General features: G+C 49.4%; 1 protein-coding gene across 2 annotated transcripts in view; it reads right to left on the reverse strand.

The window, feature by feature from the left end:
* The window catches only part of DPF1 (double PHD fingers 1), a 110,294-nt gene that overhangs the window by 43,323 nt on the left and 40,089 nt on the right, over nucleotides 1-26,882 (reverse strand). For both annotated transcript variants that reach the window (XM_030218610.1, XM_030218609.1), the window contains exon 4: nucleotides 19,134-19,261. In XM_030218610.1, the coding sequence (XP_030074470.1) occupies nucleotides 19,134-19,261 (128 nt within the window). The remainder of the gene's footprint in view (nucleotides 1-19,133; nucleotides 19,262-26,882) is intronic.

Genomic DNA, 26,882 nt, shown 5'->3' on the forward strand with positions numbered 1-26,882 from the left:
TAGCCGTGGTCGAAGCAAATCAATAGGTCCCGACAACCACCCAAACAAGGAAATAACAGGAGATACTTTTAACAGCAGTAAGCATGGACAGTTTTGAAATAACTAGGGGTGGGCAATTAATGCATTAATAATGCTATTAATGCATTAATTTTTTAACACATTCATGGCTTTTTAACGTTGCCCATTTTTTTAAACGCAGACCAACCCCCTCCACCTCGAGGCTCTGGATTTTTTCAGCTTCCTCAGGACAGCCTCAAAGTCCTTGTCTTCCCCTGCATGAACGGGCTCTGCAGATGCTTGAGCCGAGTCGTGCAGGAAGCCGGGGAAGTCCCACGGGACTTGAAACCATGAGACTTCCCCAACTTCCTGCATGACTTGGCTCAAGCATCTGCACATTCTGCAGATCGCAGCCATGAAAGGGATGACAAGGACTTTGAGGATATGCCGAGGAAGCTGAACAGATCCGGAGCTTGAGCCCAGCTGTAAGATAAACGAGGGGGGAGGGGGGAGAAACTGGGAAGTGATAAGTGGGGAGTGATGAGTGAGAGGTTTCTCAATGGAATAAGCTGCTCTTTTCTGGGGAACAGCCAGGTCTTTAACTAAGTAAGCTGTACGCAGACAGATGATGCTGCCCTAAAAACTCTGGAATGACTGGATCACTCATATGGTATGCCTGCTATTATTTCAAGGTGTGATGAGTTGGTTGGTTGGAGGAGATTTAATTGTTACCCCCTTAAGCTTCCCAGGAATGGGTTTGATGTTGGGGCTCTGGTACGATTGATTTGCTTAACTCAGTGATTTGAAGCTCTGTTTCACAATTTGTATATGATTTATTGGTTTACTTTGTAATTTTATTGGTCATTTTACATATGTTTTCAATGTTTATGATGACACTGCTATATATTTTTTTAAGTGTTTTTATTGGATGGTCAATTTTTGTTAGAAACTATTTTCTATTGCCCAAAACGCACGCAGCGATTAAGCACAATTAATCGCACAATGAAAATGTTTAACCACTCGATTAATTGCCGTTAAAACTTTTTAATCCTTGCCCACCCCTAGAAATAACTCATTTAACCAGATTATTCTGGGAGGGACAGTGTTGGTGGGGGACCCAAGGAACCTAATAATTGGAGGGGGTCACAGGGCTGAAGGTTTACCTATGGGGGCACTTGTCCTGGAAACCCATACAGCCCACTGTGACTTTCTCACGAGTGTTTCATTCTGCCAGTCAAAATCACTCTACTGGGCATTCAGGAGTCAGCACCGAACAGATGCAGCAGAGGAGCAGAAAAGCTTAGCTTGTACTCAAACGGTGGCCAACATATGAAGTGTGGGAGCAGGGCAAAGCACCAAGTGATGTGCTAGATTAGAAAGTAAAAGGAACCCCTATAGCCCACCCAACAGGGGATCCTGTGATAGAGAAGCCGGGCATCCTGAGAGGGCACAGCTTGCGAGTGTAAAAATGGAAGAAACATTCACCTTCATTAAAATCCACTTCGATGTGGACTCTAACATCCTAAACAGAAGCGTTGATATTCAGCACAGTATAAGGAGGCAGGAGAGGTTCCTGCCCACACTTATGCCATGCTGAGCAGGCTGGCCAATGATATCCCGCAGCACTTAACCAGGCAGTGCCGCTCAATATCGGCTCAGATTGCCCTTGCAGAAATCTGGGCCATGCCAGGGTGGTTCAGGGGTGGAGTTGGCAAGAAGCCAAAAAATATTTGGGCACCAGCAATAGTTAGTGCCAGAGCCCACACACCTAACAGGGCAAACAGGACTGCTTTTTGTGCTGTCCTAGCTTAGGCATCCAGGTACCAGCAACCTACATAACTTCTGGGTTCACCAAAGACCTGAATTCAATGTCGGTGTCTGGATATGGCCTGCATTGACTATCTGGGCCTAATTCAACCTATGTCTATTAGCAGCTTTAAAACACTGACCACCATTAGCCAAATATTGCCTGAAAAGATTTTTTTTTTCATTATTATTTATTTATTAATGGAGCACCACTTCCAATTGTGAAGAGTGATTTGCTAAGAGTCCGTCTACTGAACTTGAAAGATTTAGGACAGGGCTTCTCAAACTTGTCCTGGGGACCTCACAGCCAATCAGGTTTTCAGGATATCCGGGGAATCGACCACAAAAGTGGAGGAACACGAAGCCCTACGAACATAACAGGAACAGTCTAAAGGAGTAGGATAAAAGAATGGCACTTCCAAAACATAAGGGAATCAAAAGTTCTTCATAGCTCTTTAGCTATACTTGGATGCTGGACACTTTTGTTATTCTATCACTGTGTGCACTTAAGCCACTGAAGGTTTGTTTGATACACAGCATTTTCAAATTCTACATGTTTAAACACAGACTCCTGAGGCAGGCGCTCAGCACCAAAACACAGTTCTGTGTTGAGACTTTAAAGAATAAACACTGTGTATGGAGAACTTTTGATTCCCTCGTGTTTTGGAAGTGCCAGTCTTTTACCCTTTAGACTGTTCTTTTTCAGGATATCCACAATGAATATGCATAAAACCAATCTATGTAGAAAGGGGCGTAGCCAGACCTCAACCCCGGAGGGGTGGGGGGTCCAGAGCCCAAATTGGGCGGGCACATTTTAGGCCGCCTCCATGCTGCCGCCCCCCCCCCCCCCCCACCGCCACCACCCCCGCCGCCCCCCCCCCCCCGCCACCGCATGATGGTACCTTGGTTGGTGGGGGTCCTCTGGTTTGTTTTAATGCCGCGTGCTCAGTTTCACTAAAATGAGCGTGCACGGCGCGACTGAGAAGAGCAGGGTAAGCAATGCGGCGACACCAGCATGGGACAAACACTTCAGCTGGTGGGGGTTGGGGACCTCCGCCAGACAAACCAGAGGCCCCAGACCAATTTGGGGGGGGCAGGCCCCCGTGGTCCCCCTGTAGCTATGCCACTGGGCGTAGGGAGAGCATCTGGGCTGATTTACCTAGTTGTAAACTGCAAAACACAGGAGGGTTGAGTTTGGTTTTTCAACTAGATCACACAGACAACAATGTTCTAAAACAAAGTTTGCTCTAAGCTGCGCAGGAGTCCTCCACCAGCATTCCTGCTGCTTCAGTATCATGCTTTCAGTCGCCTCCTCCCTCACAATTGAAAACACAATTTTGAAGCACCACTCCCACCAGCAGGAATGAATGGTGGAGGCCTCTCATTCAGCTTAGAGGGGCCTATTTATTACACCACATTAGCCGGCCGCTATTCAGCCCGCAAGAGGCAGGCTGGTTATGTGCTGTGATAGGTGCTGAGCCTGGATATTCAATGCCAGGCCATTTCCAGTGACTAGCATTGAATATCTGTTTGTTTCTTTGTTTCTTTGTTTTCTTTTCCCGGCTTAAACTTAATCAAGTTAATATTCAGTGCTGGCTACTTAAGTAAATAGGGCCAGATTCTATATAAGGCACCTAAAAAGTCTACACGGTAAACATTTCCACCTAAGCGTATTCTATAAATACGCACCTAGTTTTAGGCACGGTATATAGAATACGCTTAGTTGCCCTAAAACTACACGTCTCCATTTACACCAACGAAATGTGGCATAAATCCCTGAGTGTACATTTACGCGTACTGGGCCATATTCTGTAATTACCCTCGTAAATTTTGGAATGCCCATGAAATGTCCATTACCCTGCCCTTCGCCATGTTCCTTTTGAACTGCGCACATCATTATTAGGATTTATTTGCTGTCGTTTTCAAGGAATTCACTCAAGGCGGTGTACAGCAAGAATACGTCAAACAAGTCCAACATCAGCAATAGACAATTACAGCAGTAAAAAATATTCAAACAACAATACAAAGTATGGAATATTATGCTACATTACAATGTCAATACAATACATAATAAAACATTTTCATAACTGCATAGAGTGTAAGCAAACTTGAAATTGCATTGGTAAGAATTAACCACCCAAATCTGCAGGAACACCTTAACGTGGTCATACTCTACAGACCACCAATCAACTGGCAAGATTCCCAATCACACTTTATGGACTTTATCTCAAACACCTGTGTCACCACCTCAAACCTTATGATAATAGGAGACATCAACCTGCACCTCGAAGATCATACCTCAACAAACGTCCTAGAATGCAAAGAGTTCCTACAATTGTGGGATCTTCACGGACCAAACACACAACGAACTCACACCAAAGGACACACACTAGACATTATCACACACAAATTCGATCCCGTCCCAAACCTTATACTAACAGATACAAAATGGACACCCACACCATGGTCAGACCATTATAAAGCATGCATCTCCCTCCAATGGCGAACAAAAAACACAGTCAACAAACAAGAACGAAAAACCTACACCACAAGAGGAAAAATAGACCCGGTAATATCCTGGCAACAGATCTACCACAACGGATGGACAATAAAAGCAGACACAAACCAATTCCTCCTAGATTGGGACGATAGATGCAGATCAATATTAGACATCATTGCCCCAACTCAAACTAGAACCTCACACAGAAAGAACTCAATACCATGGTTCAATGAAGAACTGAAAAAACTTAAAACACAAGTTAGAAGGTTAGAACGGGCGTGGAAAAAAAAGAAAGATGACCCCACACTCAACGCCTGGAAACAACTTCAAAGAAAATATAAATATACCATAAGACAAACTAAAAGACTATATTACAAAACAGAAATTGGACCAAACTACAAAGACACACATAAACTCTTCCAACTCGTGAATAAACTAATAGATACCACACCAGTAACAACCAACAGCAAAGATACACCAGGAGCAGACAATCTCGCGAGATACTTCAATGAGAAAATAGTACAATTGCGACTCAAAATACCTGTCAGTACCATTGATTACACCATACTCCTTGATTGTCTAGACCCAGACCCAGCAGACAGAACCTGGACCAACTTTGAGATATTATCGGAGGATCTCATCTCCCAAACGCTCAAAAGATTCGCCAAATCTCATTGCAAACTAGACATATGCCCAAACAACCTTATGACATCTGCCCCTCAACAATTTATAACAGACCTAACGAATCACATGAACTATATGTTACAAAATGGACTTTTCCCGAAGGAGAAAGGAAACATCCTACTCATCCCCATACCCAAAGACGCAAAGAAAAGTGCTAGTGAACTAACCAACTACAGGCCAGTAGCATCCATTCCCTTAATAACCAAACTAACGGAAGGAATGGTGACCAAACAACTCACTGGCGGGGCTAGTGGTTGGGAGGCGGGGATAGTGCTGGGCAGACTTATATGGTCTGTGCCAGAGTCGATGGTAGGAAGCGGGACTGGTGGTTGGTAGGCAGGGATAGTGCTGGGCAGACTTATACGGTCTGTGCCAGAGCCGGTGGTTGGGAGGCGGGGCTGGTGGTTGGGAGGCGGGGATAGTGCTGGGCAGACTTATACGTTCTGTGCCAGAGCCGGTGGTTGGGAGGGGGGCTGGTGGTTGGGAGGCGGGGATAGTGCTGGGCAGACTTATACGGTCTGTGCCCTGAAGAGCACAGGTACAAATCAAAGTAGGGTATACACAAAAAGTAGCACATGTGAGTTGTCTTGTTGGGCAGACTGGAAAACTCTTTTTATTGGAAAAAACTAAAAACAAATAACATACAAATCAAAAACAAGCCCCTAGCTATACACGGTCCTCCTATCTATGTACACCCCCTCCCCCTCCTCAATAGTACAGTGGAAACTGTTTATTAGAAAGACCAAAGAAAAAAACCGGACATGCAAATCAAACCCCAGGCTCCTAGCTAGACATGGTCTGCCTATCTATGTACACCCCCTCCTCAATAATACAATGGATCAACCCCCCCCCCCGACCCCCCACAACCCCTTCAGACAACTGGCATACAATCCCCTGGGAAGCATGTCCCCTCATGGCGGCTTAAGCCTCACGTGTCTCCACCACCTCGAAGCCACCCCCACCCCTTTTTCCACCCTTTCCCACTTCGCCGCTTCCTGCACCGCCCTTACCACATCCCAGCTGACTACCTCCGCCGGCCGGACCTCCTGGTACAGGGACACCCTGCAGCGCGCCATCCAGAGGCAGTACCGCAATATCACCGAAATCAGAAAGCGTGTTACCGGATCCCCGCGTCCCTCTCCACCCTCTGGGCCATACACCCAGTCCGCATAGCTGTAGTTGCGGAAACTGGGGATCTGCAGCAACGAGGAAACCCGGTCAGAGACCTGGACTGTAAATGGGCACCTCACCAGGAAATGCTCCATCGTCTCTTCAGTTCCAGCACATTCCTCCCGTGGGCACCCTCTATCCCGCACATTGCGATATTTCAAATTTCCTCGGACGTACAGTCTACCGTGAAAGGACAGCCACGCCAGGTCTTTATACTTCACCGGGATGCGGTTCGAAGCAATCAACCGTAACCCCTGCTGCATCCGTGGGGCCGGCGCGTCCCTCAGCGCCAGAGGAGCTGAGAACACCTGCGCCCGTACTCTGTCCGTCCAGACCCCCCGTTGTCCTGCCTTCACCTCCCCCACCGTCAGCCCCCACACCCTCACCAATTTCACTAGGGTCTTGCAATAACTCACCCCCCCCGGAGCCCCCCTTCGCAGTGCCACTACCCTCCCCCCCTCCCGCCATAGGTCCCAATATCTCGGCCACCACTGCAGGACACTCCTAGCCCACCCCGGTGGCTCCCGCCCTACCGCCCTCCCCAGATTGAACTGCAGGAACAAAGCGCTGAAAAACAGGACTGGGTTTATCATGCCCACCCCCCCCTCCCTCCTAGGCAGATAGGTAACATTCCGTTTTACCGGATTCGTCCTGTTGCCCCAGAGCAGCCGGAAGAACACCCCATACAAGGCCGTGTACCGGCTCTCCGGCAGCAGGCAGATGTAACTGACGAACAGAAACAAAGGAACTAAGTGTGCCTTGATGAGCTGTACCCGCTCCCCCATGGTCATTTTCCACCCCTTCCATCTATCCACCCTCCCCTTCACTTCTTGGAGACACCTATCCCAGTTGTAGAGCCTATAATCTCCCTTCTCGAAGTATATTCCCAAGACCCGTATACGTTCCACAGCTGTAGGAAACCTACCTCCCAACTCAAATTGCAGCCCCTGATCCCCAACCCACAGGCTATTGGACTTTTGAAAATTGACCTGCGACGCTGTTGCCTGCGAGTATTCCTGGATCAGGTTCTGCAATCTACCTCCCTCCCTCTGGTCCGCTACCCACACTGTAACGTCATCTGCATACGCCACGACCCTTAACTGGTTATTGTCCCCCACCTCCACCCCTTCCAGCCCCTCCGCCCCCCCCTTCTCCAGCCGTCTTATAAAAGGGTCGATGGCGTATGCATACAACAGCGGGCTGAGTGGGCACCCCTGTCGGACCCCTGCCCCTACCTCAAACCCCTGCCCTCTCCACCCGTTAACCAGGGGAAAACACCCCGCATGCCGATAGAGTAGCTGTAATTGCTCTATCCAACCCTTCGGAAACCCATAGCGCTCCAGAATGCTCCATAGGACACCCCACTGCACTCTATCAAACGCTTTTTCCTGGTCGAGTGTTACCAACAGCCTACCATGCCCTCCCACTCTACTGCGTTCTACCCCCTCCCGCACCCACGCTGCAGCTTCCAAGACCCCTCTCCCTTTAACCCCACATGCTTGCGAGGCTGCTAGCAAATCCCCAGACACCTGCCTCATTCTCTGGAATAGCATTCGCGCAAAGATTTTTCGATCCGTATTAAGCAGTGCTATAGGCCGCCAGTTGGCCAGCATCGCCGGGTCCTTCCCCTTACTTAGTAGGATAAGAGCCGCCTCTGTCAAGGAACTAGGCAAGGAACCCTCCAACTGGGCTGCCCCCCATACCCTCACCAGGATCGGCACCAGCTGCTCCTTAAAGGCCTGGTAGAACTCAGTTGTTAGCCCATCCGGCCCCGGCGAGGTCTTCCTGTGGAGCGCCCCGATGGCTTCCTCCACCTCCTGTTCTGTCCACGGGTTCAAGAGGGCCTGAAGCTGGGGTCCCCCGTGACCTATCCCCGGGGTTCCTTCCACATAACACTCCATCTGCTCCATATCAATCTGCTGGGCTGAAAGGAACGCCGCAAAGTGGTCCCTCACTGCCCCCAGAATCCCCTCCTTGGTGTCCTGCAGGACCCCCTGTGCATCCCGCACCCCCTCCACCACCCTGCGCGCCCTCCGCTCCCGGCAGCATGCGAAGGGGTCCGGGCTACACATTTTCCCGAAGTCCCGCTCATACACCAAGGAGGTGTAGCGGTTGTACTGTACCTGCTCCAGGAGTGCTTGGAGATCATGTATTTCTTCCTCCCTCCCCCCTTGTGAAATCAATGTGTCCCTCTTTTTCTTTATTGCCATGCCCAACTTTGTCCTTTCCCTCCCCTCCCTTCTCGCCTGTCTGAGAAAGAATCCCCGCGTTCGTCTTTTCACTGTATCCCACCACTCCCCCAATGACTGAAATGCCCCCTGCACTGACACCTGATCTTCCAAAAACCGGCGGTACTCCTCCCGCACCTGCTCGCTACCTAACCACTTTAAATTTAGTCGCCATAACCCCCTCCCCGGCCTCTGCGCTGCCGCCCCCCCCACCTGAAGGAGGACCATGTGGTGGTCTGAAAAGTCCACGTCCACGGTTCGTGGACCCCCCAGACAAACCCCCTTCTTTACCAGGAATCTATCGATTCTACTTTTACACTGCCCTCGAAAGAACGTGAACCCCTCCTGTTCCTCACAGAAGGCCACATGCGCGTCTACCAGCTCCGCCTCCCGCATGATCCCTGCCAGCCTCACCCCGTCATAGCCCACCTGTACCGATCGTCCCCCACTATCCTTTTTCCGCAATATGGTGTTAAAATCTCCCCCCCAGACTACTTGGCGCGAAGTGTATAGGTAGGGCTTGATCTTCCCAAAGAGGAGCACCCTTTCCTTCTTGCTTTGGGGCCCGTACACATTCACCACCCTCAGTGCTCTATCCTCCCAAATCGCATCCACAACAAGACATCTCCCCACCCCCAGCTCCACCACTCGCTGAATATTCACCCGGTGGGACTTAAATAAGATCCCCACCCCACCATACCTCTCCCCCGCCAACCCCCACACCGAGGGACCCCACTTCCAGGCCCGCCTTGCCCGCCTGATCACCTCAATGGACCGCAGCCGAGTCTCCTGGAGCAGGAAGCAATCTGCTTGGACCCTCGCGAACCAGTCATACGCTAAACCCTGCTTCTTCGGAGAGGCGATGCTGGCCACATTCAGCGTGGCAAATGTCAACACTAAGCCTGCCATCCTCATTGCGAGTCACGGGTCTGCTCACTCCCAACTTCTTTCCTTATCTCCTGGGATACCCCCTTCTTACCCTGAAGCAGGTCCTCTGCTATGCGGTCTACATCATCCCCTGCCAGATCCCCCTCCCCCCCCCCGCAGCCGTCCTGTCTGCACCTTACCCCCCCCTCCCCTTTCTTCCTTCCTTTCTTCTTTGCTCTATCCGGACCCACCCCCTGATCCCTCCCTCTCCCCTCTTCACCCCCCGCCCCCTACCTCCTCCTCCGAGTCCTCCACCTCCCCCAAGTCCTCCAAGTCCTCCAGATCCTCCTCTAGCTCCACTCTGTCCCCCCAAGCCTGCACTTGGGCCTTCACCACCTGCCCGGCCCCCTCAGCTTTCCTCTTACTCCCCTTTCCCCTCCCTCCCTCCCTTCCCTCTTCCTCCTCCCTCACCCCTCCCCCTCCCCCCAGAGCCTTCCCGCCCTTCTTCCTACCACCAGTACCCTCCTCCAGTGCTTCCTCATATTTCCGTTTGCCCTCTCCAATCCCCCCTGCCGCCCCCTCTTCCTCCATTAACTCCACCTCTTCTCCTTCCCCCTGTTCTTCCTCCTCCCTCCCAACCTCCCTATCCTCCTCCTCCTCCTCCAACACCTGAAATCTGTTCCCCCCCCCTCTTCCCCTGCAGCGACCCCTCCCTGCCCACCCCTACTTTCCCCCCCCCTCCGAAACTTCCCTTTCCTCTGTGGCACTTGTACCACTCCCCCTCTCCCCCCTGCTCCACTCCTGACCCAGCCCCCTGCCGCCCCCCCTCCTGCATCCCCTCCTTCTCCCCCCCCTTGCCCCTCCCTGCCTATCACCCCCTGCCCTATCCCCTCCTCCATTACCCCCCCCCCCCCGTCCCTTCCCCCACATATCCCACTCGTTATGGGCCGCCCTAGGGCAGTTCCGATATGCATGGCCTAACCCGCCGCAGAGGTTGCACCTGATCGCGGTGCAGTCCTCTGTGGCATGCTGATCCCCGCATCTTCCACACTTTACCACTGGGCATGACATGCTGAAGTGCCTAAACGAACCACATCTGAAGCACTGCCGCGGCTGCCCCTTGTAAAAGCACAGTATCCTGTCACGACCGATAAAGGCAGCCGAAGGAATGTGCTGGACCACATGGCTCTCCTGTCTCAATTTGACCAGGGCTCCCCAACCTCCTGCCCAAACCCTGCTTGGATCCGGTAACTTTGTAAGTGGGGATCTCAGCTCCGCGTACCTCTGTAGCCAGTAGGCTAAATCTGCCCCAGAGATAGACTCATTTCTCACGAGCAGGGTGATCTGCACCAGGTCCGGCTTGCTGACTGGAATGGCCCTGAGGTCCCGCCACTCCCCCTTTCCCCTCACCCCCTCGTACCTTTCCCAGAATATTTCCATCCCCCTCTGGGTCATGAAGCTCAAGTCATATTCTGGGATGTTGATGGGGTGTATACACGCGTAAAAGTCCTCGGGTATAAACCCCATCCCCATCACCAGCCTCAAGACCCGATCCCTGGAGGGCATTGCCCCCCTCCCCTATCCATTTGAGCTGTACCACATTTCGCCGCTTAGGCAGCTGTCCACCCCCTGTCCCCGCTCCCCCCCAACCCCTCCCTGGGCCCTCAAAACCACCCGATCTCCCCCCCTCCCTCCTTCCCCCTCCCTGGACTACTGCCGCAAAGGACTTGGACCCCAGCCCCCACCGCCCCCCCTCCACACTTGTTCCAGCCCTTCCCTCTGCCTCCCCCCCCTTCTGTCCCTCTGCCCCTCCCCTCATCCCTCTCCCTTCCTCAATATCCACCGCCCCCTCCCCCTCCCGTTGTCCCCCATCCCCTTCCCTCTCAGACAAACATCCAGCAACGTCCATAGTCAGTTCTGCGGCTTGGGCTGCCTCCAACTGATTGTCCTGCCCATCACCACTTCCTGGAACGTCCCTGCTCGTCCCTGCCACTGCAGGCTCCAGCCTCTGGGCTAATCGCCTCCTCTCCTCTGTCTCCTGGCGATACTCTGGCACCTGCCCAGTCAGGTCTGCAGCTGGCGATACCAGACTCCCTGCTCGCTCTGCCCCCGAACTCCCTCCAACCTCCGGCACCAGGGGCGAAGCCTCCGGAACTCCGCCGCTCCCCTTGGCTCCTTGCTCCCAGCCGTCCTGCTGGCAGGTCTGCTCCACCACCCGCTGCACATCTGTTAGACTTGCCATGTCCACTTCTGTAGTCAACGAAAGTCTCTCAACAATCGGGTTACTTCCCCCTTGCTTCTGGTGCAGTCCCTCCTGCGTTCTCCCAATGGCTGGCGCTTCCCGGGGGCATGGCTTGTCTGTTCCTGATTCCGCCACAGGCTGGCTGTTAGCACCCCCCGATTTCACCTCTTGTAATGGACAGCTGGTCAAATGAGCTCCCAGCTGCTGCCCGCTCCTATTCCTCTCTCTCCGACCCCTCTCCTGTAAACCGCCAGCTACTCCATGCTCAGGGAAGACCTCCCCTGCTCCCGGACTTCGTGGGCGGGGCTTCTCCAGATGCCATGCTGCTTCGGTTTCCACTTCAGTCATTGCAGACCCGGCCAAAAATACCGGAGTCTGCCTCTGCTGACCCTTTTCCAACAGGGCCTCCTTCACGGCAACCGTCTCTGCTGTTTGCACAACTGCAGGTAAGCCCTCTGAGACTTCGACCACCACCTCTGTAGAAAACAGGCTGCTACCTGCGTCTCCCTCTGCTGCCTCCATTATCTGGAGTTTTGAAAAGTTACTGAGTTCTGTCCTCCCCTCCACAGGTAGGATCTCTACTCCAGCCCCCACCTCAGAGCCATGTCCTGCCGCTGCCTCCTTATCCTCTGGCTGCTGGGTAAGTGCTCTAGACTGTGTTGCCAACTGTCTCATGTATTTTAAAGTGGGGTCACCTCTGAACCCAGACAACTCTTTTGAGTCTAATGCTGCTGAAGACACTGAAGCTTGCTGCAACTGTAGTGTTCCTGAACCCCCAGACTGTGGTATTGAAGCCATCCTTTCTCGGTTAACATAGAGCTCCCTCAAAGGATTCACAGAGCCCTTTTTTAAACAGTTCAACAAGTGTTCTTTTTTCCCCCAACAACTTTGATATCCGGGCTTCCTCTTTAACATACATTTGTCTGTGCTCCGCTGGGGCAAATTTACACATAGTTCTTGCCATTTTCAGACGTTTTCCTAGCTCCACTACTTCTTTTTCCACCAGCTTAATTCGTCTTACAATATTTACCACACTACTTGCTGGATCATCAGGGTCATAGCTCACTTCAAGGAACTCCTCATCTGACGATCCACTCTCCTCACTCTCACTCTCAGCTGCCTCCAGCAAAGGCTTCTGGCAAACTTCCATCGCCTCTTCCTTCTCCCTTCCTTGGAAGCGCCCTTCTGGGGCCTGTACTATCTTCCTCCCCCTCCACTGTCTTCTCGCTTACCTTCCGCAAGCTGGGCCATGGAGGGGGAAATGCTCTGGTGGCCTCCACTGGGCTGCTTCTCCCTTCGGTCCACTGGACTCCTTTCCCTTCTCCCGGTAGTCAAACCAGGGAGAGAGCCACTCCTTTCGGCCTTCTGGTCCCGGGCCCCAGGAGGCCCCATAGCCTGGGACTTTCCTGAGGCCTTCTCCCCAGGGACCCTCCTCATCTTTGGGGAGGGAGCTAGGTCTCACTCCCTTTCCACTGGAAGTCAGCAGAGCTCTCTAAAACACCTCCTTCCTCCTCAGCAGACTGGATGGACCGTGCAGGTCTTTTTCTGCCATCATCTACTATGTTACTATGTTACTAACTACTTAAACAAATTCTCAATACTACACAACTCCCAGTCAGGATTTCGGTCTAACCATTGCACCGAGACAGTACTAGTTACTCTCATGAATAAGTTCAAACAAACGATTGCAACTGGCAAGAATATACTACTTCTGCAATTCGACATGTCTAGCACCTTTGACATGGTTGATCACGGCATACTACTATATATCCTCGAGTACTTCGGAATTGGAGGCAACGTTCTCAACTGGTTTAAGGGGTTCCTAACCACACGATCATACCAAGTGACATCTAATTCAACTACATCAGCCACATGGATACCTGAATGCGGAGTTCCACAGGGATCTCCCCTCTCACCGACTTTATTCAACCTAATGATGATACCCTTGGCCAAACTACTGTCAAATCAAAACCTCAACCCATACATATACGCAGACGACGTAACGATCTACATCCCATTTAAACAAGATTTAAAGGAAATTTCCAATGACATCAATCAAAGTCTACATATCATACACTCATGGGCAGATGCTTTCCAACTGAAACTCAATGCAGAAAAAACCCAATGCCTAATCCTCACCTCTCAACATAACACGAACAAATTTACCACCATCAACACACCAAAATTGAACCTCCCAATTTCGAATACCCTAAAAATTCTTGGAGTTATCATTGATCGGCATCTAACGCTTGAGAGCCACGCGAAAAACACAACCAAGAAGATGTTCCACTCAATGTGGAAACTAAAAAGAGTAAGACCTTTCTTCCCAAGGTCCGTCTTCCGCAACTTGGTACAATCAATGGTACTCAGTCATCTAGACTACTGCAACGCACTATACGCTGGATGCAAAGAACAAATAATCAAAAAACTTCAGACAGCTTAGAACACCGCAGCTAGACTCATATTCGGAAAAACAAAATATGAAAGTGCGAAACCCCTATGAGAAAAGCTGCACTGGCTCCCACTTAAAGAACGCATCACGTTCAAAATATGTACCTTGGTTCACAAAAAATTTACGGAGATGCCCCAGCCTACATGTCAGACCTGACAGACCTACCACCCAGGAATGCTAAAAAATTGTCCCGCACATTCCTCAATCTTCACTTCCCCAACTGTAAAGGTCTAAAATACAAACTAACGCATGCATCAACCTTTTCCTACGTGAGCACACAATTCTGGAACGCACTGCCGCGCAGCCTGAAAACGATCTATGAATTAACTAACTTCCGCAAACTACTGAAGACCCATCTTTTCAACAAGGCATACCACAAAGATCAACAAATGTAAACTCTTACACATATATCCAGAACTGTCTTATAATTTTGCTTGCTACATTACTATCATGCTTCATCACTATCATGCTACCCTATATCCTTATGTATATTCTCTTATATACATTCCACTTTTCATGATGTATTGTAAGCCTCATTGAGCCTGCAAAGAGGTCGGAAAATGTGGGATACAAATGCAACAAAATAAATAAATAAATAAATAAATAAATAAATAAGAGTAACAGGAGTAGAATTTAGGTGCAGTTCATTATAGAATACGCTTATAGGGGGATGACCAGAAACAAACGCCCGCGCTAGAGGCTGTTAGCGCCATACTAGTGCTGGTGTTTGCTACCGCCCCACGATCAGAGCCTTCGAGGGCTCTGACCGCAACTAGCATGCAAATGCATGCTAAACAGAGCTAAACATATTCATCCCCAATGATCAACGACCAGCAAACCAAAGATTGGGTCGCTGGCTGCGGCAAACCCTTCGCCAGCTCCGAGCTGGCGTTAGGGTTTGCAGATCATTGGGGAGGAATGGTGAGCCCTGTCCAACATGCATTTGCATGCTGGCAGGCCCCCCATTCCCCCCAACAAAGCAAACCTGCCAGCGACAGGGGGCTGGAGGTCCGGCGGACCTCCGGTACCCCTGATGATCCCCCCCCCAGGTTCAGGGAGGGCTGGAGATCCGGTGGGTCTCCAGCCCCCCCCCTAACTCCCGTCAACATGTGCACCCAGCCCCTGGTGGCCCAGTGGGTGACTAAATCCCCCCCCCCCCCCCCAGTGACAGGGGGGCTGGAGGTCCGGTGGGTCTCCAGCCCCCCAACCCCCCAGCAAAGGGTCCCTGGTGGTTCAGTGATCAATCCGCCCCCCCTCCCTACCCATATGGCGTGTAGCCCCACCCAGCACATCCCAGGATACACTGGGCAGGGCTGGGCGCTGCCATTTTGCGGCATCAAAGGAAGAGGAGGGAGGCAGGCTACCTCCCTCCTCTGACCCACAAGGTAGGGGGGTAGAGAGAGGGAGGGTGGGTAGGCAGGGAGAGGGTGACAGATTGATCACTGGACCACCAGGGACCCTTTGCTGGGGGATTGGGGGGGCTGGAGACCCACCAGATCTCCAGCCCTCCCTGAACCTGGGGGGGGGGGAGGATCGTCGGGGGGGGGGGGGAACGACACCGGCAATCCAGCGGACCTCCAGCCCCCTGTCGCTGGGGGGGGGATGTTTGGTCGCCCACTGGGCCACCAGGGACTGGGTGCACATGTTGAGGGGAGTTAGGGGGGGCTGGAGACCCACCAGATCTCCAGCCCTCCCTGAACCTGGGGGGGGGATCGTCGGGGGGACCAGAGGTCCGCTGGACCTCCGGCCCCCATTGTTCGGGGCAGGGGTAGTTGGGGCCTGGTGGTCCCATGGACCTCCAGCCCATGTGTTTGACAGGTTTGGACTTTTGACAGCCCAGACCTGTCAAACAAATGCGGGAAGATTGTGCTGAGTACATGCTCAGGCACAATTCTTCCGCACTTCTACCCCATGATCAGAGATAATTGCGAGTTTAAATTTGCATGTAATTATCTCTGATCATCGGTGCGGTAAAGCCCCGTGCTGTTCCAGTGCTATTTTAGAGCGCTGTTTGAAACAGCGCGGGGCTTTTGATCATCTGCTTGTTAGCGAGTTGTGCATGTAAATTCTAATTATTACCAATTAGTGCTTATTATCGCTTGTTAAGTGCTGTTATCAAAGCTGATTTATTTGTTACATTTGTATCCCACATTTTCCCACCTATTTGCAGGCTCAATATGGCTTACATTGTCCCGTAGAGGCGTTCGCCATCTCCAGTAGTGAAACAAATACAAGGAGTCAATGCGGTCGGACAACGCCCATGTGCCATAGACACACTGGGAATCACAGAGAGGAAGAACCATGAACAGTCCACTGCAAGCTTTGGTGTGTGTGTGTGTGTATATATATATATATATATATATATATATACATATATATATATATATATATGTAATGGGACATGAGTTAACCCACTGAGCAGTAGCGCAAATTAACAGCAAGTTGGCGTTAGCTTGTTAAGTCAATTAAGTTATGCACGCTGTTGTAGAATACACCTGAATTTCAGAACGTATCTCTAGGCTTGCTATATAGAATCTGGGGGATAGCAGCTAAAGAGAGAACTGCTATTCAGGTGGTTTAATTTGGCCGCTAAACTTAACTGGTAAAGTGCTGAATATTCGCAGCTAGCCACTATGCGCTGAGCGCTAATATTCAGCAGAAAAAAAATTGCTCTCTCGTGCTGAATATTACGCTTAGCCAGATAAGTGCTTAAACAGCACTGAATATCGGCCGGTAGGTGTTTAATGCATGTTTTAATGTGCCTTAACTGTTAGCAGAGGTAAAACAAAACAAAACCCCACAGTTAACATGTTGCATTAACAGTTCATGTGTCTTAAAATGTACTGCATTAAACATCTAGAGGTAAATTCAATACAGGTTGCTAATAGTTAGACGCCAAAAAGCTGGGCGCTAAGCTAGCATTCTACAACAGCAAAGGTGCGCCAAATCTGTTACAGAATACTAGGGTAAGTCCACAGTTATGCGTCAACCTTTAGATGCGACCTCTTAGGCCATATCCATGATTGGTGTAAATGGTGGCACCTAAATGCGGCAATTGAGCGCATAAATATAACTATTTTATAAAGCGCACACAAAAATAGTCGGAACGCCTCAACACCCCTATGCCCCTCCCATGTTAACACCCCTTTTGCATTCAGTCATAAGAGGACTTAGGTGCAAGAATCAGACCATAAATCTGTTTTACAGGCAATGTCAAATTAGTGCCAGTGTTTGTTGTTGGTATTGATCATCTGCGCCATGCAGTTAACATGGAGATCATTAGCACGCGATGACTGCTAACCTGCCATGTAACAGAACAGCTGAGCTGAGAAGAGAAAGCGGCACTGTGGGTAGAGGGTGATCAAAACTGAAGTTTTTAGTTTCAGCCAAAATTGATTTCTGTTGAAACTGAAGCTGAAACATTCACCGAGCTCCCTCCTCCCCAGCAGATAGTAAGCCCCCCCAGTCCCCCCCCCCAAACCAGAAGCTCTGCTCTCCCACCACCCGTAGCTCCTCCCCAGGCCTACTTCAGAAGCCATAGTGGTCCGGTGGCCTTTTCAAAGCAGAAGCATAGCCCAGTAGCTCCTGTCCATGCTGGCACCATTCTCAAAATGACTGCCACGACCTCCTGCAGCAGCCTTGGCAACCATTTTGACTGCAGAGTTGGCATGGGCAGGAACGACTGGGGATCACTTCTGCCACAAAGAGGCCATTAGATCATGAGGGCTTCTAAAGGTGTGCGTGAGGAGGGCCTTTGAGTGGTGGGAGGGTGACACTTGTGGTTGGAGGGTGGCAGAGAGTGGTCACATTGTGGTCACAGGGGGGGAGGGGGAATTTCAGTTTGCATTTTTGGCCAAAATGAAGTATGGCTGAACTTTGATTCTGGACCGGTTTTGGAACTGAAGCCAAAACCGAAACTGAAATTCAATTAACCTCCAACTATGGGGCTCACCACTCAGAGCCACCTGGTGCTGGGAAAAGAGAAAGAATCTATCAGCTCAGATGTTCTTTTCCAGTCTTAGGAGCCACACTGGGGTAAGGAAATTTGGGGCTAAAGATGGCACTGTTGTGACCTGGCTGGCACTTCTGAAGTCACAGCTGCTGCACCCCCACCCCAGCCACTGAATCTACATTAGTAAATGCTTCTCTAAGAGGTGCCCCTTCCCCCCTGCCCCTCCTACACCGACCAGCCAAGTGCAGGAAGAACTGGTGGGCTGCTATGGGAAATGAAAGGGGAGAGAGTTGGTGGTAGTGGTGGTAGAGGAGGGATGAGGACTGCTTCTCGCAGCTCCGCTGCACAGCTCCTTCCGTCAGAGTAGCTACGGTGGTGCAGTAGGAGGGGCCTAGCAGTACACTGGCCAGGAAGTGGCAGTGGCTGGTTTGTTTCTGCAGGCCAGATGACTGAGCTTGGTGGGCTGGAAATGACCCACGGGCCGGCCGTATGTTTGACACCCCTACTCCAGTGGCCCACCCACTTAGGGCTCAGGCCCACCCAACAGTAGCACACATTTAGTGGTAGCTGTGGGGTCCCAAGCTTGGCCAGCTGAAGACTTCCTCCAGATGGTAACAAAAACGCTACTCTCCATGATACCGGCACCTGCGTATGTTCAGTTTTCAGATTGCCAAGGTAGAAAGAAGCGTTTTCCCACCAGCTGAGATATTTTTTGGGTGGTGGTTGGGGGGACAGCAATTGGTGCCCACCTACTTCTTCCCTAGGCCCACCCAAAATGTGTTGTCTGACTACGTCCCTGCCCTACTCTAAACAGTAATCAGGGGGAAGGAGAATAAAAACATTGAATCTGTAATCTGTTCCTGTAGCAACGAAAAGCAATTCCTTCATGACCCCAAACAAGGCAAATCAATTCACTATATTAGGTTAATATTTTTCCCCAATCTATTTATCTCATCACACCCACAAAAAAAAAGAAAAAGAAATTACTTTTTTTTCATCCAATAACTGCTACAGTTTTCTCTTGAAATTGTTTTAGTGACGTAACCTAGTAAAGAATTCCACAATCCCATCTCAGTATGGAATTACTTTGTCAGAAGGTGGCAAAATCTATTCTCCCTAAACAGGACGATCCTCAGATTCAGATTTAGTTGTGACATAGAAAAACTCCCAGAATACTACACAGAAATTCTTGTCTCAGGTTCTAGAACCCATTTCAAGGCCCAAGAGCTGGGTACCTGGCAGTCCATAGCAATCTCTTCTTCCTTCAGCTCCACCTTTTTATCAGTGGTCTCTGCGCAAAGCAAGGCTTCTAATACCGGGCCCTCAGGCAGCCCACCTTCCTTCTTCAGCGGGACCTCGTAATCTGCAGAAGAAAGGGACGGGTGGGGGAAAAATGTGCGTCATTGGGTCCAGCACTGGCTAGAAAGGTTTCTTAGCTTTGCACGTACACAGTATGTGGTTGAGAGAGAAAGTCAGAGGCAGGGGTGACAGGGATGGCCACACAGGGCCCCACACTTAACTCCGCTTTGCAACTTGTAGCTGACCCAAGTTAAAGCTTATTTTCCATCTCCTCCTCTCCCCCTACCCCTCCGCCTTGGTAATTGTCCTCCCCGGCACTGATGCTCTATACTACTCCCATCGCTCTGCTGGCCAGACCTTACCTCTCCTCCCTCTTATGCCCCATCACCCTTTGGTTTTAGGGGGGGTAGGAGGGAGGCCACCAAACTGGTTCGCACAGGGCCCCGCAATTGCTACAGCTGGCCCTGGTCAGAGGAGATGGAGGCAGGATAGTAACCTTGCTGTACAGGAAAAATACAGATTTGTAAGGCAAAAGAGCCTCCAACACCTTCCTGCCATAATTACTACCAATACCATTTCAATACACAAATGAGAGAGTAAACAGGTCACTGGCTGCTGTGGCTAATTTGATCTTTAACTGGATCAGAACAAACCAAAACTAACTTATGATGTCACAGTTTGGCAGCTCTCTTGAACTGCATTTCCCACAGGTGAATCAAGGTTTGTCTAACACATGGAATCAAGCCAGTGCGTCACCCTTGCAGGGCAACACTATAACATTTTTAAAAGCCATTTCCTGGGTGAACAGACTGCTTGAAAGGGAGGCAACAGGCATAATTTTACATTTTTGAAAAAGTACTTTGCAGAAAAAGGTGCTAATCTTTGCAGGTACTTTTTTCCCAGAGAACAGGGAAATACCTACTGTGTCTCAAGGTTACTCACCTTGAGTTACTGCTGAAAAGGTACGAGCTAAATGCAGGGCAATTTTCAAAGAGAAAGCACCTGCGGGCTTTGTACCTAGCTGTACAGTTTTGAAAATCATTCCACTAATTACTGCACATGTATAGTGTACCAGCTGGCTCCATTTCCTCCTCCTCCTCCCCACATAAATTCTGATCCAGTCCTGATTTTACTTCTCCACCCTCTTGGAGCTTCCCATACCTTATTAAATCAGCTTTTGCTTAGGTTCTCTGGCAGTTCCTTAGCTTTGCCTTATATTAAGACCAAGTTCTCCATCAAAAGTGGAGTACAGTGGAATGAAGGAGTGGTTAGAGCACCGGTCTTGAAATCCAGAGGTGGCCAGTTCAAATCCTGCTGCTGCTCCTTGTGATCTTGGGCAAGTCACTTAACCTCAGTGGCATACCAAGGGGTGGGGCGGTCCGCCCCCGTGTGCATGCCGCTGGGGGGGGTGCCGCGCGCCTGTCGGCTCTTCGTTTTCATGCTCCCTTTGCCCCGGAACAGGTTACTTCCTGTTCCGGGGCAGAGGGAGCTTGAAAACGAAGAGCCGACAGGCGTGCGGCACCACCCCCCCGGCGGCGTGCACCCAGGGGGGGGTTCTTTCACCGGGGGGGGCGTCGCGCTGTTCCAGGGGGGTGCTGCACCCGGGGGGCGGGGTGCATCGGCGATCCACCCCGGGTGTCAGCCCCCTAGGAACGTCACTGCTTAACCCTCCATTGCCTCAGGTACAAACTTAGATTATGAGCCCTCCTGGGCCAGAGAAATATCCAGTGTACCTGAATGTAACTCACCTTGAGCTACTACTGAAAAAGGTGTGAGCAAAAATCCAAATAAATAAACAAAAATATGCAGGAGGCCATGGTGACTCCCACACATTCTCTTCCTCCCAATATCCACACTCCCTCAACTTTTTCTATTGGCTTGCTGTTAGTTTAAGGCTGCCAACTGGATCCAGATTTGCAGGACAGGGTTGATCCAGTCCTGGGTTTAACCCAATACATGCTGGGCCTTGTAGTCTTGCTTTTCTTAAAGACTGCAATGGGGAAATCAGAACTACAAGTCCCTGCATGCAACAGGATAAACCCAGGACTGGATTAACCCTGTCTTGTGACACTGGACCCAGTTGGCCGCCTTAAGCTAGCTCTTCCTCTGGGACAACTGTAAGGCATGCCCTACTACACGGTGGCCAAGCTCCTGCATTACAGAGCTGGAGTTCAGGCACCATGTGGTTCAAGTTCACTGAGAGTTGCATGGTGCTGGCAAAAAAAACAAAACAGCTATTCCAGATAAGGCAGGGGTTCTCAACCCAGTCCTTGGGACACACCTAGCCAATCAGGTTTTCGGGATATCCACCATGAATATGCACAAGTTACATCTGCATGCACTACCTCCATTCTATGCAAATCTATCTCAAGCATATTCATGGTGGATATCCCGAAAACCTGGCTGGCTAGTATGTTCTGAGGACTGGGTTGAGCAGGGATGGTCTGACCACTGAGACAATAGGGTCCATAGCAGAAGGGGTCCATTCTCCTCTAGTTTCCATCTAGTTTAACCATTTTTGATACGCGGTTAGGAGCCCTTGACCCTTAGTGCCCGGGGGGCACAGATCACTGTCAGTCCACCCTTGGGGTTGAGAAGCCCTGAGAAGGGGATTTGACTAGGAAAGAGCCAGTTTGCATGATGGGGCTAGAGACAGGAAGGTGGAGGCCGACTGGCACAAGAAGGCAGTGGAGAATATTTGGGAAGGGGCAGGGTGCTCAAATGGAAGTTAACAGCAAATAGGGGCCTAAACAGGGGGAAACTGTCAGTTAGGCATCTAACTGTCTATTGCTTATGTTTGATTTACTCTTACTGTACACCGCCTTGAGTGAATTCTTTCAAAATGGCGGTAAATAAATCTTAATAAATAAATAAGTGCACTTAGGCAGTATTCTAGAACTTACCATCTAACTGTTCTAGCACATAACTGCAAAGGGGGCGTTCATATGGGCGGGCATGGGCATTCCAACTATTTCAGTGCATGCTATATTGAATATTGTCAGTCAGAGGCATTTCTGGACTTCGGCGGGAGGGAGGCCAGAGCCAGAGTGAGGGGGCACATTTTAGCCCCCCCCCCCCGGCGCCGCCGACCCGCCCGCCATTGCCGGACCCCCCCCTCCGCCAACTTTGACCCCCCCCCCTGCCGACGATCCTCTCCACCCCCCTCCCACCGCCAACCCTCCCCCGCCACCATAGCCTACCTTTGCTGGCGGGGGACCCTAACCCCCGCCAGCCGAGGTCCTTCTTTTGCAAAGCTGGCGGGGGACCCCAACCCCCACCAGCCAAGGTCCTTCCGTTGCAAAGCTGGCAGGGGACCCCAACCTCCGCCAGCCGAGGTCCTCTCTTCCGTTGCAGCAAAGCTTCTTTCAGTTTCAAATTCTGAGTCTGACGTCCTGCACGTTGTACGTGCAGGATGTCAGACTCAAACAGGAAGCTTTGCTGCAACAGAAGAGAAGACCTCAGCTGGCGGGGGTTGGGGTCCCCTGCCAGCTTTGCAATGGAAGGACCTCGGCTGGAGGGGGTTGGGGTCCCCCGCCAGCTTTGCAACGGAAGGACCTCGGCTGGCGGGGGTTGGGGTCCCCCGCCAGCAAAGATAGGTGACGGCGGGTTGCCGGCGGGAGGGGGGATGGAGAGGGTCGTCGGCAGGGGGGTCCAGGGCCAAATCTACAGGGGCCCAGGCCCCCGTGGCCCCACGCAGATACGCCCCAGTTGTCAGTTAGGCACCTAACTGCTGCATTTCGGCACTCAATTTACACAGAATTGGCAGTGCCTTAATTTGGGCATCTAATTGCTGAATTCTGCTGTGTTCTATGATGCATTAGGCACATAAATTTTTGTTATAGAACACTAGCTTGGCGCTTAGATTTTGGGTGCTTAACTGTTTGCACCTTTTACTGAATTGCCCTCCCCCCCCCCCCCCCCACCGGGTGTTTTGGGTAGTGGGGAGAGGCTGGGGGACAGGAATAAAGAATATGGATAGAGGATATGAGAATACAGAACATGCAAGGGGGAGATCGACCTCATTTTAGTTAAATAGGTCACTCTGAGCAGTCCTGAGCATCCAGGCCAATGGTAACAGAGGAGAACGACATCAGCCTGGCTTTGTCACTGGTAATTGACCCCTTCCTGGACACTGTATCAGACAATGGCCCTGGCTCTCCTACTGATTTTTGTTTTTTAAATAATGACGATCACTGGCTTAGATTCTGTTTCTCTCCCTCCCTCTCACTATTTGATCTCTGTCCTTTCTTCCATCAAATCTATGGAACATGCTCCATTCTGACATTCAGGGGACACCTATGTTGTTGTTTTTTTTGTTTTATTTATCAATTTCCAATAATTATCAAGCAAATACTTGTACAGAAAGTAATAACTGGAACTCCACAATTTTGTATAAATAACAAAACTTTTATGAAAAGAAAGCAAAAATATTACTTGTCCGTCATTGCTCAAGTCCACATTTATTTTGGATCCAAGATGTTACGAATGGAAAAATGTAACCAAATAATTTGAAGAAATTCCGTCTTCTGACTAAACAGCTAGACCTCTGTTAACAAACTTGTAAAGAGAGCTCTTTTAGCTGACAAGAAAACTAAGTTGAGAGGGTTTGTAGAAGACATATTTCACTGATTGGTATCTGATGACACATTTGCAAGGGTATCACAGAAAAAAAGTGGCCCCCAACTGAAGAACTCCTGGTTTCATTAACAAAAATTGTTGGCGTCTCTTTTGAGTGAGACATCTGAGAAGATTTGTATTTTCAATCCTAAGAAAGTCTTATCCTTATTTTTGAAGAACATTTGTAACAACCAATTTTTATCAGGTAATAGAGCTACTGTGGCTATCAATGTTGATGCCACAACCAATTCAGTGTCCGAGGACTCCAATGAGACATCCAACGCCTGATTCCCTTGATCCTGTTGAGTAGTTACCACTTTAGTTGGCAAATAATATAATTGAGAAAAAGGTGGAATATTTTCTTCTCAGACTCCAAGAATTTCTATCATATATCTTTTTAACATATCTCGTGGAGAAACTGCAAATTGTTTGGGGAAATTGTGAATACGAAGATTATTACTCCTGGATAAATTTTCCAGAGCTTCTGTTTTTCTCCTCAGATATGTCAAATCTTTTACAATAGTCCCTTGAAGAGATTGTACCTGCTGCAATTCTATTTTTTGTTCTTTATTTTGCTGAGTCACATTTTCTAAGCCTAAGTCAATTTCTTTAACCTTCTTATCCAAAACATTTAAATCTTGTGACAATTTTTGAACTTGTGGACATATTGCTTTACCCAAATCCACAATCAATCGCCATAAAGTTTCAAGAGTCACTTCAGGAGGTTTAGATATATTTAATGGAAATGTAGTCTTCAGTACCTCTCAATCCACAGAAGAAGCTTCCTCCAGACTTGCAGTTACTCCCTCCTCCAATGTGCTAGGTGGAACAAACACATTCTCTCCCAACGTGGCACACCGTTCTCCACTGCCCGGAGCTCCCTCAGGCTGTTCTGCCTCCTGTCGCCTCCTTACTCCTTCCCCCACACTGAGTAACGGAGCTTGAGGTTCCGATAGTGGGGAGCTTGTGCCTCGTGGTTGTGGAGGAGGCGCTCTCGTGTTGGGGCTGAGCGAAAGCTCCAACCCAAGGAGCATCCCGGGGTCTCTATTCGCCCCTGGACGCTCAAGCAGGCTAACCTCCAACACTTCCACAAGGGTCCCGACTCTCTGAAAAAAGGAGGTAATCGCACCAGATCCAGAAGGTAAGCCTTGCCACTGTGAGGCAGCGAAGCGGCCCCTTCTTTTAGGCATCACCGATTGATATTCAATATTGAGGACACCGAGAGTAGACGCGGGCATCAGCAGTTGGATGTGGCCATCTTGGATCCCTATAGTCCTCAGGGGACACCTATGTTGATTATGATTAAATCCGTCTCTCACAACCCCCCCCCCCAAAAAAAAAATAAAACCCCACTTTTAAGCTCACTTTTGGTTGATTCATTAATTAGTATTCGGCTCACCGGTGCTTGTCATATGAACCACACATCTGTAACCTATGCAGACCTTGATTTTTTTTCTGACTAATAAATAAATATATTTAATAAGAATAGCAAGGAACTATAAGTCAATACAGTGGCGTAAAACTAGGATTTGACTTATGTTATACTTCTGCCCTGCCCAAAGCAGTTACATCAAACAAAATAATATCATAAACACATCATAATAATGTCTAGGTTGAGTTGGGGGTAGTGGGATCTTTTCATAGTTTTAATCTCATGGTATTGTTGTTTGGTTGGTAGGTTTTTAAATTCTATTTTGTATTGGTGGTATGTAGTTTGGTCTTGTTCCTATGGAGGGGAGGGTTGATGCTACTGCTGTTGATTATTTGGTAGGGTTGTGGTTTATTTGTGTGTAACATACATTTTTCATTTTGCTTTCTAAACCAACTATCTTTATTAATCAGTAGATGGTGTATAACTATTTTCAATAAATTTTAATCAAGAGGACCTTCATGTTTGACATCAAAGTGACCAAGAAAAACACTGGATCAAACCATAAGAAATAAAATTGAATCCATCAGCGTCCCTATTGCAAAAATATACCCAAATCTCAGAGCTAGATTTGCTGTAGGAAAATACTTCTGAACTGAAACCAGAATATACCTCAAACTATGAGGTGATTTCCTTCTAAGACAGGGGTTCTCAACCCAGTCATCGAGACACAACTAGCCAGTCAAGTTTTCAGGATATCCACCATGAGTATGCATGAGATAGATTTGCATAGAATGGAGGTAGTGCATTCAAATTTAATTTGTGCATTTTCATTGTGGTTATCCCAAAAACCTAGTTAAAATTCCAAAGGACATGCTCCATAGTAGCAGGGCAATTGGGAGCGGACAATTTGGAGCAGGCAATTAGGGGTGGACAAATTGGTGTCGGACCACTGAGGTACTAGGGCAATTGGGAGCAAACTGTTTTCCTGGTGGTGGTTTCTTCAGCTAGAAGGGTTTCTGAGCTCCAGGCATTGTCTTTCAAGGAACCCTTTCTGCAGTTTTCACAGATGGACATGTCCATGCTCATGATTCCTTCCTTTCTTCCAAAAGTAGTTTCATTCTTACCTCAATCAGATGATTTTTTTAATCCCATCCTTTCGGAAGGAGGATTATAGTGAGGACTATGCCTCCCTACATCTTCTGTACATGAAACAGCAACCGGTAAATTCAGCAGAGGGCAATTGGGAGTAGACAATTTGGCATGGACAATTCGTCGTAGGATAATCTGGAGCAACTATGTTGACAGAAAATAACGGCTAATTCAGCACAGGACAACTTGTAGCTTTTGATGTTTAAAGCACTCTGCTAAGATGTGAAATCATGTCTTCTGTATAAACTGTAAAAGTGTTTAAGGTCAATTACAGGCATCAATGAATGCATTTTACTGAAATCTTTAATCTGTAAATTCATGGATGTAATTAGGTGATGAAATGGAGAAACATGGCAGGCAAGATGTGAACTACACGACAACTCCCCTGGCTAGCTGCAAATGAAGGTTCATAGAGGTAGACCCTAGTTCCAAGTGAATGAACGTACAAAAGGAGCAGGGAAAAAGTCCAGCTTGGTTCATCCAGTCCCAGTCTGGCCAGCTATGATTCTTCTACTTTGGGTATGTGAGCAGATAAAATTTCAATATT

This window comes from Microcaecilia unicolor, chromosome 11 (assembly GCF_901765095.1).
Source record: "Microcaecilia unicolor chromosome 11, aMicUni1.1, whole genome shotgun sequence".
NCBI lineage: Eukaryota > Metazoa > Chordata > Amphibia > Gymnophiona > Siphonopidae > Microcaecilia > Microcaecilia unicolor.